The sequence below is a fragment of the Cynocephalus volans genome, chromosome 9 (genome assembly GCF_027409185.1).
Source record: "Cynocephalus volans isolate mCynVol1 chromosome 9, mCynVol1.pri, whole genome shotgun sequence".
Lineage (NCBI taxonomy): Eukaryota > Metazoa > Chordata > Mammalia > Dermoptera > Cynocephalidae > Cynocephalus > Cynocephalus volans.
Genome location: NC_084468.1, coordinates 44,503,814 through 44,517,545, shown reverse-complemented (window position 1 = coordinate 44,517,545; position 13,732 = coordinate 44,503,814). Strand labels below are relative to the sequence as shown.

Below are 13,732 nucleotides of genomic sequence, written 5' to 3'. Positions count from 1 at the left end.
TAGAAGTTCTAGAAGTATTGATTGATAGTGCTGATGGTCATCTGAAATCACAGAGATACTAAAGACCTTAGAAACTGGCACTCCACCTACAAACAAAAAGATTCCAATCCGTTTTGCAAAGATCCAAGAACATCACTATCCCAAAATACAGATCAAATCACTCAGATAATTTATCATACACAATTTTGTCATTTTAAAAAAATCAGCAACCTTAAATACTGTGTATGGAATAGTTCCAAAAAATGTGACAGAACTGGTGATATAGGATAAAATTTAGACCAAAAAATACCAAGAAGCAAGTGGCTATGATAATTGGCAAAGAGAAAATAAGTCACTAAATTAATGAGGTCTTTTCCGTTTTATGATTATTGCGGTGGCTGATTTGGCCAACTTCCCATAAGCATGTGTTAGCTATGCATCTTGGCCATGATAAGGGCAATGATAAGTTTCCTAGACTTAATCTCCCTGCTGTCAACACAGCACTGTCATTTCTTCAGGCCTCAAACCCTGCCCTGCAGCAATGGCCTTTGGAAAATGAACATTCCCTTTGTTGCCTGTACGCCCCCTTATAGTGAGTTAACAACATCAACACACTCACCCAAAATTTTAAATGCTGGTGAGCAGGAAGGGGGGGGTAATGTGCGTGTGTTGAGGGGATTAAATAAATATGATACAGAAATATACTAAAATGTTGCACAACCGTGAAAATGAAGGGAATGGGTGGAGATATGCTGGGCGGGGACTGCATCTGAATCTTTGTCTCAGGGCCAGCTTCTTGGGTAACTCAAACTAAAACAGAGGTTCGTGACTGATTAGGTGGGGGGAAAACATGCTGTAGATCGTTCTGTGAAGCATTATTCTGTTTTTATAAAAATATAATAGAATAAAAAGTATACGGGTATATATATTTAATAGGTCTTTAAAAACTTAGTAAAATTTTATAATGGCTGCCTCGTGGGTCACAGGAATGGTTGGATGGGCAAGGAGCAGCAGTGACTTCCTGCTCTGTACAAGTGTACTTCAAAAAATTCATGGAAAAATTCATGTGTTCTTTTAATTCCAATTTTCCAATTTTTCCTATTTACATATATATAGTAAAGTCTTTTGATGAGATTATTGGTCATTTTTTACCTGTTAGGTTTTTTCAATATTTTTCAAATTAAAACAGTTTTTAAATTACAGAGGTCAGCCCTGTGAAGACAGATTTTGACCTGTTTTGTTCACTGCCATAAAATTCAGTGCCTAGACAGTTATCTTGCACATCGTGGGAGCTTGGTAAGGATTTGTTTTATGCGTCTTAAACACATTACATATATCTTTACTGCAGATCAGAGGATTTATTGGGACACAGAGTATGCATAAGTACAAGAGTCCAGCTGTGTCTGGTTTTGAAGATGAGCCTTGGCTGGGCAATTTTCTGTGCATCCGTCTCTCAGCTTGGTCCTCAGCCCCATGGCTCCCAGAGACATCCATGCTTTCTGTCTAGCTCCATACTATCTTTACAGAATCTCGTTGAGATGTCCTGGGCTCCCAGGACACTTGGGAAAGTGCTAGACCTGTTCTGGTCCTGGGTTCCTGTTCCAAGTCTGATCTGGGCTGCGTATCTGGGCTCTCTGCCTGGGTTACATGGTCCTTCTGGCCCCATCCTCCACCCCAGTGCCCCTCTCTCCTGCTCTGATACCCATGTGCTGACTCTCAGAGCCACTTGTGTTTCTCCTGCTAGCACTAGAAGCATCTCTTATTCAATCTTTATCCATTACCCCTTTAGGAAAATGTGTCAGTCTTGAATCAGATGCAGAAAGCAGATACCACTCTAGTCATTTTAGAATGTAATTTAATACAACGAATTAGGTCCATATAAAATCTCTGGAAGAGCTAGAGAAATGGGATCTAGACTGGACCTCCAGAAATGAGTCTCAGAGCATCACCACAGAGCTGACTCTCCAGGGGAACCAGGACCTCTGCCACAGTCAGGAAAGTGGAGGCAATGGGGATCAAGAGGCTGCCGGGGAAGCTCTTGACTCAAAGAACACACTGCAAAGCTGGAGGCAGCATCTGTGTTTGCTCACCATGGTATCTGCAGAGTCTACTTGGTGCACGTGCCACCTTGTGGGTGGGTGGATAGATGGATCATGGACTGCGGATCTTATCCAAAATGGCACTTCTTATGTTCTTAATTCTTAGAGGGAGGTTAGCCCGGAGGTTAAAAGAACATATTTTAGAATCAGAGCATCTAGGTTCATAGCCCAGCTGTGCCCCCTACTAACTGTGTGACCTTCAGCAAGTTATTTTCCCTCTCTGTGCCTGGTTCCTTCTCTGTAAGAAGGAGTTAATAATAGCAGCTCCCTCATAAAGATGCTTTAATGATTTGGTGAGTTAATACCTATAAAACTTATAGAACAGTGTTTGACACATAGCCAGTACTATGTAAGTATTTGCTATAACAGCGATAGTAAGAGTAAAGAACAAAAATAGACCTTTTCTTTGTTCTCTTTTGCAGAATTTCATCCTTTGCTTTGTTAGGATGTGGGCTACACAGAATGGGTGTTCTTCTAAAGCTGAGTGTCCTGTTAGCTGCTGTATATGGTGAGAGGCTTATTGCCGATACCTGTTTGACTGAAAAGGTTATGTTTGTTGGTTGACTCTGCGGACTGGAAGCCTAAGCCCCAAGTTGTGCCTGCGTGGGCAGTCTTCTTACCCTTTTGTTTCTTACTGCAAATGTTCCAGTTTAACAGGAGGCTTAATCTCCTTCCTAAAGGCAGCAGTGTTTGATGTGCTGCTGTTCCTTAGCTGCAGCATCAGGAGACTATTAGGCAGATGTCTCAGGGCAAGAAGCTTATGAGGCCTTTCAGACAAAATAGCATATGGCTCTTGCATGACTTGCTTTGGCATAAGTCTCAAAGTGCGGTACTGTGCTGAAGAAAACTTTCCACAGATGTGTACTGTCTTTTGTGCCTCTGGCATGCTGAACAAGAGCATTTAGAACCAGCAGTGCCCAAGGAGCTTGATTCATCTTGTGCCCAGTGAAATATGGCTCTCTGAACAGTCTTTGCCCCAGTCTCTTCTGTCAAGAGTCCCCAGCCCTGGCCACCAGCTGTTCTTTTCCAAGTGCTAAGCTCTATTCCTTCTCCTGATTCTATCTACCTAACCTCAGACCTGCTAGTGTCCTTGTTGAAGGAATCAGCATGGGATAGGATCTAGGAAGGGCTAGGAAACTTGGCTCTGTCCTGTAGACTACTTCTAACTGGCTGTATGAACTCAAGCATATCTGTTAATATCTTTGGGCTTGCGTTTCCTCACAATGAAGTTGAAGGAACTACACTCAAATGTTTAAAAAATAATCTGCTTCTGGATTGAAGGATGAATGGGGGGGATGCATGGGTGGATGGATAGATAGACGAACCATTTTTTAATCAGCAAACAAACCATTTCCTTTAAGAAGATGAAAGGAGAAAAAGTCAGTCATAGTATAGCAAAAAAATAAAAATAAACAAGCCGTGGAATGGTCAAATACAGCCTTGAGCAGTTTTGAACAGATGTTCTGTGCAGCCTTGGATTGAAACAGAATGAATACCTTCTCTACAAACCTAGTTTTGCTGAGAAGTTGTTTATTTTAAGTCAGTCTTGGAGACAAGGGAGGAAGAGGCAAGCACCTTCAGTAGCAGGACTGAGAGAGTCCCTGGCTACCCCAGCACTAGCCAGCCAAGACAAGGTCAGCAGCCCCAACTGATGGGATGTGGCTGTGGCGACAATTCAGGTTTTCTTGGAAACTAATGTTGTAGGCCATCTTTAAGGTGTAGCAAATTCAAGAAGATGTTGGAGTTAGATTAATATCTCAAAATTGTCTCTGACTTATGTATAATGTCAGAAACTGCTGCTATACCCAATACCTTTCCTCCAGAGTTAGAGCTCAGATCAATAAAAGAATCTTCTAGAACCCAACTGCACATTATCTCCACCACAAAAGAGTAATCAGAGACATAGACCCAAGTACTTTCTTTTTCATATTTTGCTTAAATATAGTATTTTTTAAAGCTCAGTTTGTTCTGGAAGAGATGCTAGCCATTTAAAGAAGGGGAAAAAAGAGATTTTCTGATATAAGATAAATTTTTTGAAACCTCATCTATTTCATGTGTAACAGCCATCAGAGAGTCTCTTTAGGGTCTATCAAACTTTCAGCCCAGCCTCATGAGACCGTCATATAGGGCCACGTTATGACATTCATAGGCCTTGGGCACTTTTGCTGCCTTTGTGGGCCTCTTCCTCTATAAAAATAAAAAGATATTTTAAAGTATATGGTTCTATTGCTGTGGTGTAAAGATTATTAATTAATAATCTTTAATTAATGTTACATATCAAAACATTATTTTGACCTAAAGTTCTTTTTATCTTTTTCTGATTTAAATCAAAAAATTAATAGATTTTCATGGGCCCCTAAACGCAATGCATGCCCAAGGCACTGTGCGTTCTGTACCTAACGGATAAGTCGACTCTGTGGTCATAGCCCCCACTAGACACCAGTCTGCCCGGGACAGGAACACAGCTCGCCATCAGGGGAACATCAAGCATTTGTCTTTTCTGGAGTAGTCCCTGTAACTGTCCTAAAGCATAAAGCAATCCATGCAGCCATTGAGGAGCTAATTGATTTGGTCCCAGGGTGACAGCTCAGAAGTGAGAGAACTAGACTGACATCGGGAGGGTGGGGGAATTCCTGAGCTTAAAACCCTCTTATCCTATAGGAACTAATTTCTCTGTAACACTTCCACAGGCGAGCTTCCAGCTTTCCTCTGAGGGAATGCTCAATTATTATTCAAGAATCATCATACTCAGAGAAGCCCAAAGCTCTGGCTTTCTATCAACTATTTATAGTTCTCCCAGTCTAACGCAGTTTACCAAGCTGGGGTCATTTTTGTCACAAGCAATCTTACCTGGCTACATAGTTTGACATTCTTCCTTTATCAGGTTTCCAGGGAAACAGAGCTAGAAAGTCAACCAAAGGTCAAATTCTTATGCAAAAGAGAAAAAGTGTTTAACAATTCTTGGCCTACAACATGCAATTTAACAGTTGTTAAGGAAATAATTATATTAATGTTGCAATCTGAGCTTAACAGTGTGTCTGTAGCAGAGACAATGCTATGTGCTCCCCAAATTTCATTTCCTTTTCCTCCTGCGCACACAGAGATACCACATTTTCCAGATTCCCTTGCTGGTAAATGTGAGTTTGTGACTAATTCTGACTATGGTAGAAGTGATACATTGTCATTTTCAGGCTGGGCCCATAAAATCTCTCTGGAAATCCTCCATACTCTCTCTCTCTTTCATCTGCTGATGAGATGGAAAGCCTTCCATATAGGAATCCAATGCCCCGGGGAATGGTGAAACCACTCAATAGGAGAAACCCGGGTCTCTTCCGTGATTGCATAGGGCATAGACCACCTACTGCCAACCCATACAGAATATGATATAAGCAAGAGATAAATAACCAGCAAGAAAAGGAAAGAATGAATATGTCTGAATAATTCCTCCCCAAAAGGTGAACTGGCAGAGTGTTTGATTCGGAAATTGAATTACCATGGTTTATCTTCTTAATGTTGAGGCAAACTACAGGACTAATCTCCCCTCTGGCCCTTTCTAACGTGTGAGAAACACTCTGAGTGGGGTACTAGAGGAGCAACATCCGTCCCTCCTGTCACCACCTGCTGCATGGTCCTTTGCTGATAAGTGGGTAGCTCCTGGCTGAACAGAAAAATGCATGATGGTCAGAGAGTTCTCATCTAAGAAGCCACTGCCAAAGCAGTTCATTCCAATCAGATTTCAGTGACATGATTTGCGACACAAAACAATCCAAACTAAATGGCTGAGAGGAAGGAGCCAAAGGTTCTCATCATTAAAACCCTAACTGGAAAAATTAAAAATGTATTGACTAAGAAGGCATAAAACATGTACTGCTTTGTATCTGAGAAAGTCCCAAATTGTGCTCTTTATTTTTATTTTATTTTATTTTTTTTTTTTAATTTTTTTTTATTAAGTTTTATTTTGTCGATATACATTGTGGCTGATTATTGCTCCCCATCACCAAAACCTCCCTCCCTTCTCCCTCCCCCCCTCCCCCCCAACAATGTCCTTTCTGTTTGCTTGTTGTATCAACTTCAAGTAGTTGTGGTTGTTATATCTTCTTCCGCCCCCCCCCGGTTTTTTTTTTGTGTGTGTGTGTGTGTGTGTGTGTGTGTGTGTGTGAATTTATATATTAATTTTTAGCTCCCACCAATAAGTGAGAACATGTGGTATTTCTCTTTCTGTGCCTGACTTGTTTCACTTAATATAATTCTCTCAAGGTCCATCCATGTTGTTGCAAATGGCAGTATTTCATTCGTTTTTATAGCTGAGTAGTATTCCATTGTGTAGATGTACCACATTTTCTGTATCCACTCATCTGATGATGGACATTTGGGCTGGTTCCAACTCTTGGCTATTGTAAAGAGTGCTGCGATAAACATTGGGAAACAGGTATACCTTCGACTTGATGATTTCCATTCCTCTGGGTATATTCCCAACAGTGGGATAGCTGGGTCATATGGTAGATCTATCTGCAATTGTTTGAGGAACCTCCATACCATTTTCCACAGAGGCTGCACCATTTTGCAGTCCCACCAACAATGTATGAGAGTTCCTTTTTCTCTCAAATTGTGCTCTTTAAATGCACAATGTTATTCACTTGTGCTGTACTTACTTGTCTTAACAGAGAATTTAGAGGGCTTTTTCCTCTATTTAAGTGGGAAAACCTATCAGCTTCTCTTTAAATTAATAATACTTATATCATTTACTATGCTTTTGGTTACAAGCAAAAATAGAAAAAGAAAAAAGTGCCAAATGGTTTAAACAAGAAAGGTAATTTATTGGGTCCTATGACTTAAAAGTCCAGTGGAGGGGCAGCTACAAGTTCCTACTTGCTCTCCCACCTTCCAGTCTCCCTGCAGTGCCCCCTGTTGGCAGAGTCTAACAGACCTAGCTGGCAAAGCACACATGTGGCTTGCAGTCTCAGCCCAAACTCACAGAACCACGTCTAGAAGGGAAGGGGTTGGAATTGAGAGACGATAGCCTAATAACTCACATCTCCATACAAAATGTTGTTTTAAAATTGTTATTACATGGAAAAATAATCAGAGAGAATGCAGCAAAAAAATGTTAGAAATGATTATTATAGAGGTCAGGCAGTTAAAAATATTTATATTCTTTTTCTGAATTATGTGATGTGTTTGCTATCTGTTACTTCTCAGTATTTTAAATTGAGTTTTCTTTTCTCATTCTAAATAAATGTTCACCTACATACCTTTAAAAAAATAAAAATATATCCAATTTTCCCAATAACACACAGTATTCACAAAGTCCCAAGAATGAATGTGTTAAGGGCATAGCACTTCCAAATCTCTCCTCACCCCCCAAAGAGAACGCAGCTCAGTGGACATTTTCTTCTGGATGCTTCTTTCCTCCAAGCTTAACCGAAAGTAGAGCAAGGGAGAGGGAGATATCCCAGCATCTCTGTTTTCTCGAATCCCTTCATACTTCCTTCTTTCCTCTTTTTCCCTAGTCTACAGTGGCGCCTCTGGAGTCCTGAGAACAATCCTATCATCCTGGGTACACTGTGCCTTGCACTAGAGAGGTGCAGAGTACAGTGTTTTAGCTTGATTACAGAGCCACCTTGTCCTGTGTCTGAGCTCTTTTCAGAATCACTACTCTCCCTTCTTGTAGAAGGTACCTCCTATGGAGAGCAACACACTTTTCTACTTTTTGTGGGTTAAAGGATATATTTTCTTCTCTCTTAAATATGATGGACTGTGTATGTTTCTCTGTGATTTTGGTTAAAGGTATTTCATATAACCAGCCTTTAATATAGGCTAATAAAATCAATAACTGTAATCTCTTGGAAGGAAGGAATAGATTTTTATATCTTTATATTCCCTAAATGCTTTGTATCAAAATTTTATTCAGTAGCAAATAACAGAGATCTGAAAATAGTTGCTTAAACATAGAAGGTTCTATATTGTCATGTAAAGTAGGTCCTTATTTAGCCTGTTCATGTTATGGTTACGGAGGTTCTATAAGTCATCACTGTCCAGGATTTCTTCAGCTCTCTGCTCCACCGTCTCTAAGAAATGCCCTGGCCAGAGATGCAGCAGAGGAGGAAGGCAGAGGAGACGTTGCCAAGGCAGATGCTCCTGCTTCCTACTTCACTGAGAAAACTGAACACATTAAAAGAAAACCTTTACAGAGTTCCACCACCATCTACTGAGGAATTTGCAGCTGCACCGTGTGATGGGCCTCCTACCGCATGGGTGGTTATTATCACTATGGCAGTCATGATAATGCACATCCCAGACTCTCAGCTGGAGGAAGCAAAACTGACCAATGACCCAAGCTCTTGCAGCCTGAAACCTATTGTCATGTTTGCCCTGAGACCGTGCTTCCCACAAGCTGCTTCCAGCCAATGATTGAGAACATCAGAGAAACTAAGGGAAGACCATACCTCTTCTGAAGGCTGACTTGGGTTCCAGGGCTCCTTGACACCTTTACTGAACTTTCTGAAGATGGCACTGGATCTAGGGTGATTCCAGCCAACCTTCCTTCCCTCTATCTGTCACTGGAGTTCAGACTGGAACACGGTCTGATGGCTTGTCCAGCCTTTTCTGTCTTCCTCCCCAGTTTCTCTCACAAGTATGTCCCCCCATAAATCCTTTCACATTTGAAAAAAAAAAGAAAGAAAGAGAAAAGAAATGGCCCTGTCTTCCAATATGGCTGCTGGAGCTCCAGGCATCACTTCCACATTCCAGGTAGCAGAAGAGAAAATGAGGAGAAAAAGCATATCTTTCCATTTTAAAAAGGAGACTTCTGAAAGTTCCACATTACCCTTCTACTTACATTTCATTGCCCAGAATTTATTTACATGGCCACACCCAGCTGCAAGGAAAGGTGCAAGCCTTTTTAGCCAGTTGATAATGTGCCTGGCTGAAAACTGGAGTCTGTTACTAAGGAAGAAGTAAATTAATATTTGATGATAATACTGATAAGGTAGCAAAGTATTGACCAAAGGACATCTCCTTGGGGATATGCATTAAAGAGATTAAAGTTTAAGAGAGTAAATGACCAGAAAGGCTAAGATGAAAGAAGAGCTCTCAAGACAATTTACTCAGGGAAGAGTATTTGTAGAATACAGCTCCCAATCGATAGGCACTTAGGTGGTTTCTAATATTTTGTTATTATAAACAATAAACAGCTTTTTATGGATCTCATTTGCATACATGAGCATATCCAAGGAATAAATTCCTAGAAGTAGAACTGCCAGGTCAAATGCACTTGTAATTTTGATAGGTATTGCCGAATTGCTCTCCACATTGATTGTAACAATTTACCCTCCCACCAGCAATGTAGGAGAGTGCCTGTTCCTCCATGGCCTCATCAAAAGAGTGTGTTTTCAAACTTTTGGATTTTTACCAGTCTGATAAGTTAAAACAAAATCTCTCTTGCTATAGCTTTAATTTGAATTTCTCTTATTATGAGCAAGGTTAATCCATACTTTGAAAAATTCCCATCTTATTAGTGTTGCTGTTCAGTGCTTTGCCCTTCCTGATCATTTAACCATGGGATCTCTGGACACACACTGGTCTGTTTGACCAGTAAACATAAAAGGGGTGGAATCCTCAACTGACTGAACAGATGCTATTTCTCCCTGCATCTTATCCCTGAGAAGGATCCCAGCTAGATTCCTGCTGAATGTGTATTTATGAGTTTGATGGTTTGTACCCTGCTTTATTTCTATGATATTGTAAATAAGAAAATTGGAATCAAGGGAAAATAATAGTAAAAAATGACTGTAAGAAAAGCAATATGAAGCCAGGAATGAAGTCAGTACACTAAATATCCTTGACAATTGCTACAGGCAAGTCACATATTTGGCCAAGACAGAGAGAAATGGAGTTCAAGAGAGGATACAGCTCAACAGTGCATTATCAGAATCTGGCTTTTCCAAGGCTATAATAGATCAGGGGATGGGTTGAGGGGAGACTTTCCTTCTTCTCTTGCCCTTCATGCCGCAGACTCAGTGCAATGTGTGACTGGAGCAGCAGAGGCAGCAACAGGATTGGGAGGAAAGAAGGTGGTCCTGCTAATGGGAAAGGAAGACAAGGGAAGAATTGGTAGCAGAAGAACCAGGGGAAGAGATGGGAGAAACAAGCTCAGACAAGACAGTGGTCAGCGAGGCAGCTGCCTCCAAACACAACCGAAACGTGGATGGCTTATTCAGGTCACAGAAAAGGAAAGCATTTAGCACCATTCATCAAACTGTAGGACTTGTTGCAAACTAACATCGCCCTAATTCTGCTGAAATTCCTATAGTGTCGTGCAGCCTGCTTTCTGCCCTGACCTCGGTCAGATTCTTTTTGGTTATCTTAGCTTCTTTTTCTGGGAAACTCATACTTGGAGTTGAGCTCTGCTGGGGAAGGAGGGATTGCTTTAGGCTTGAATGTTGACAGCACATTGTAAGTAAACATTTGAGGTCCTAGCAGGGGGAGCATAATTCTAAGAATGTTTAGGAAAAGCTGGAGACTATCTTCATGTCTATATCAAATGATAGTACTTTGCTTTCCAGTGTACTTCATACCTAAAATAGTCACTTGAAATCTAGATAGAAAAATTAGTCATACAATGATTATAGCTCTGGTAAGAGATATTTGCTTGTAGAAGGAGGTTTGAGAAGCAGAAAATAGTGCTAGAGCCTTGGGGTGAAAGTTTATCTAAAAAACCAGTGTTGTTATATTGTGTTTTCACAAACACACACACAAAATCACAGCTATTGCTCAGTATCAAAATAAACTTGCTTTGCTTCTTTTTATACAGATAAAGCTGTTCTCTCTCCAGACAGACCAAACAAATCCTTTTACTTACAGCACAATATTTTGTCTTTCCAGGCATCTTATAAACCATTGTTGAAGCAGGTTGTGGAGGAAATATTTAATCCCGAGAGGCCAGATCCTGTTGATATTGAACACATGTCTTCAGGCCTTGCTGATCTCCTTAAAACTGGATTTAGCATGTTCATGAAGGTAAAGTACCCATGAAGAGGTAATCCTGAGTGTAATAACATTCTCTTTACTGGGCATGAAAATGCTGGCACCTCGTTTACTCTGGCCAGTACTACGCAGATAACATTCAATATTTTGGCTCTTCTAAAATCTGGGGCAACATTTATTTACCTTTTGGTTATAAACAGTCTGACTTCCAGCCTCGTACAGCTTCTTATGACCTGAGCTCTATGATCTTCTCTAATCAACATGTGCAGTGTAAGTTGGAGGACACAAGCTCTCCAGGATAGCATTACCAAAACATTTTCTCCTCATGTCCACATTTTCACTTAACATGAAACTATTCACCAGTCTTAGTGAAAGACCTTTGCTCTTAAATGTGGAAGATAATATGTAGGATGATGAGCAACTCTGCACGGTCCTGTAACTAGCATCACTTTTGTTTTGGTCCAGCAGATGCCCATGTAACAAGTGCCAGAATTTCTCTGGCTAATGTCTGGCGTAGGTCAGAACTACTGAACAGCCCTTGAAGTGGGAATGAAAGGAGGAAAAAGTACACAAATGTGATCTATATTTAACCCACTGCAAAGTTTCTAAATTTAAAAGGATCTAAACAAGATTATAAACTGACCTCCCAGTCTATGCCAGGATTTCAATTGTAATAACTCTTGTAAATAACAGAATGTTTTGCCAGCTTCAAAGCATCTTTGAAATCATGAATTAATCTACATAGAAGATCTGGCCTTTCAGAGTTCAATAAATGCATATTTAAGCAAAAACTGGTCCACTCCAAAAGCCAGAAGATGGACGCCAGACAATCAGACTTTAAACCAAGCAGTAACCAGCTGAAGGAGAAACGCAGGTCTCCTTCCTGCTGTTCCCAATTATCATCAACTTCATTGCAACGCCTGGCTGGGGCATTTTTCTTCTTCTTCTTTTTTTTCCTTAATAAAGCAATGCAGATCAGCTTCTTAAAAGTGTTCAGGTACTCCTGAGTTGAATGTAAGTAAGCTCAGAGTTGTCCAGTGGCTCCTGTCCTGAGTAGCCCTTCACGGTGGCTTGTTTGTGCAGATATTTCCAGGTTAGACATAGTGTCCAATCTTCTCTACTAGAGCACTGTCTTCCTTCAGTCACAAGCTTGGACTTACCCCTGAAAAGAGAATAAAATAACAACTGTGGACTTTTAGGCCCTGGTCAGTAATGCTCCAGGATCGTCCAATTGCCTGTGTCCTTTCCAGAGGGACTGCTGCAATTCTCATGCAGCCAGGCCCTGCACAAGGGGGTCTGGCTGAGAGTGCAAATGAAGGCTCGACCCCACCCTGCATGTGCTCTGAGAGGTGCAGTGTGGATGAGAGGAGGCCCTGACTCTGCCCTTTGTCCAGCGATGTTCCACAGAAAGAACTGTTTCTCAGCACAAGGGTTCTGTGATCAAATATATTTGGGAAATATTGGGTTGAACAAATTTAATTGCTTCTTTATAGTCCAACATCACAGAGCCTTTAATATGCTGATGGACTCTGCATGTTCTTCCAGAAGAGAATATAGAATATAGTACAGAATATAGGCAGATTGTAGGAGGACTATCCACTTAACATTGTCTGTTACTGTTTCATGAAACGGGAATATGTCACATTTTTAAATCACCCTTTTAAACTCTGCAGAGTGTTTTCTCCATCTCTTCCTGCAATCAGAAGCTCCACTCTCTAAAGCAAGCTTTGCCTAGGAAGAAGTTTGGAGCCATCCTAGGCCAGCACCGTTGCTGCTGGGTTTCTCTTCATTCAAACCCCCAGAGCTAGCTGGTTAGCTCAGTTGGTTAGAGCATGGTGCTGACAACACCAAGGGTTTGGATCCCTATACCAGCCAGCTACCAATAAAACAAAACAAACAAACAAACCCCCAGAGTTAGGGCTCATAGAAAAATGCTCCAACAGTTTGAGACTGATCTCAAAGGACAGTTTCTGAGGAATCGATTTAAGAAAAAGTAATTGTGTTCTCCTGGCAGCTGTCAGATCCATTCCTGGGCCTTCAGCTGGGGGGCCTCTGCTCTCAGTTGACCAAACATCTCATCTGTCTCCAGGGGGTGGGGAGAGTCTCAGTGGGCTGGCAACAGAGCCCTCCCCACCCAGCACCCCAAGGGAGAGTCATTTTGTTTTGTTTCTAAATGAACCTCGGTGGCTAGCTCTTCTTACCATTCCTTAAAGCCAGGCAAAAAAAGCTCCCTCTGGCCCATGTGTTCAGAGTTTGAACAAAAGTGGGATAAACGTAAAGAGGAAGAACAAGTAGGGCTTTGAGGAGCTAACTGTAATTTCCCAAAGTGCTACTTCTTTGAGATGGAGGTGAAGCCATCAACAGAGGGAATCTTCCATTCTGCTTTAAGGCCCTTGGAGAGAAGAGGATGCAGGGTGAAGATGGAGTCTAACACGGTTGTGATCTTTTACCAGCCTCCCCTGTCCTGTTTTCCATTGCTTCTCACTATCCAAAGTTACACAGATAACTTGTGATTGGGGCCAGCCAAGCTGTTCTATCTATCCTCATACTAATCCTCATAACAATCTTAGGAGGTAGGTCTTATCATTATCCCTGTTTTACCAATGAGGAAACAGAGGCCCAGAAAGGTTAAGCAGTAGATATGAACTTCCAGAAGTCTGGGATTGGGT

General features: G+C 41.2%; 1 protein-coding gene across 2 annotated transcripts in view; it reads left to right on the top strand.

The window, feature by feature from the left end:
- Positions 1-13,732, top strand: part of SCFD2 (sec1 family domain containing 2) — a 425,850-nt gene that overhangs the window by 389,260 nt on the left and 22,858 nt on the right. For both annotated transcript variants that reach the window (XM_063108339.1, XM_063108340.1), the window contains exon 7: positions 10,962-11,096. In XM_063108339.1, coding sequence (XP_062964409.1) covers positions 10,962-11,096 — 135 coding nt within the window. The remainder of the gene's footprint in view (positions 1-10,961; positions 11,097-13,732) is intronic.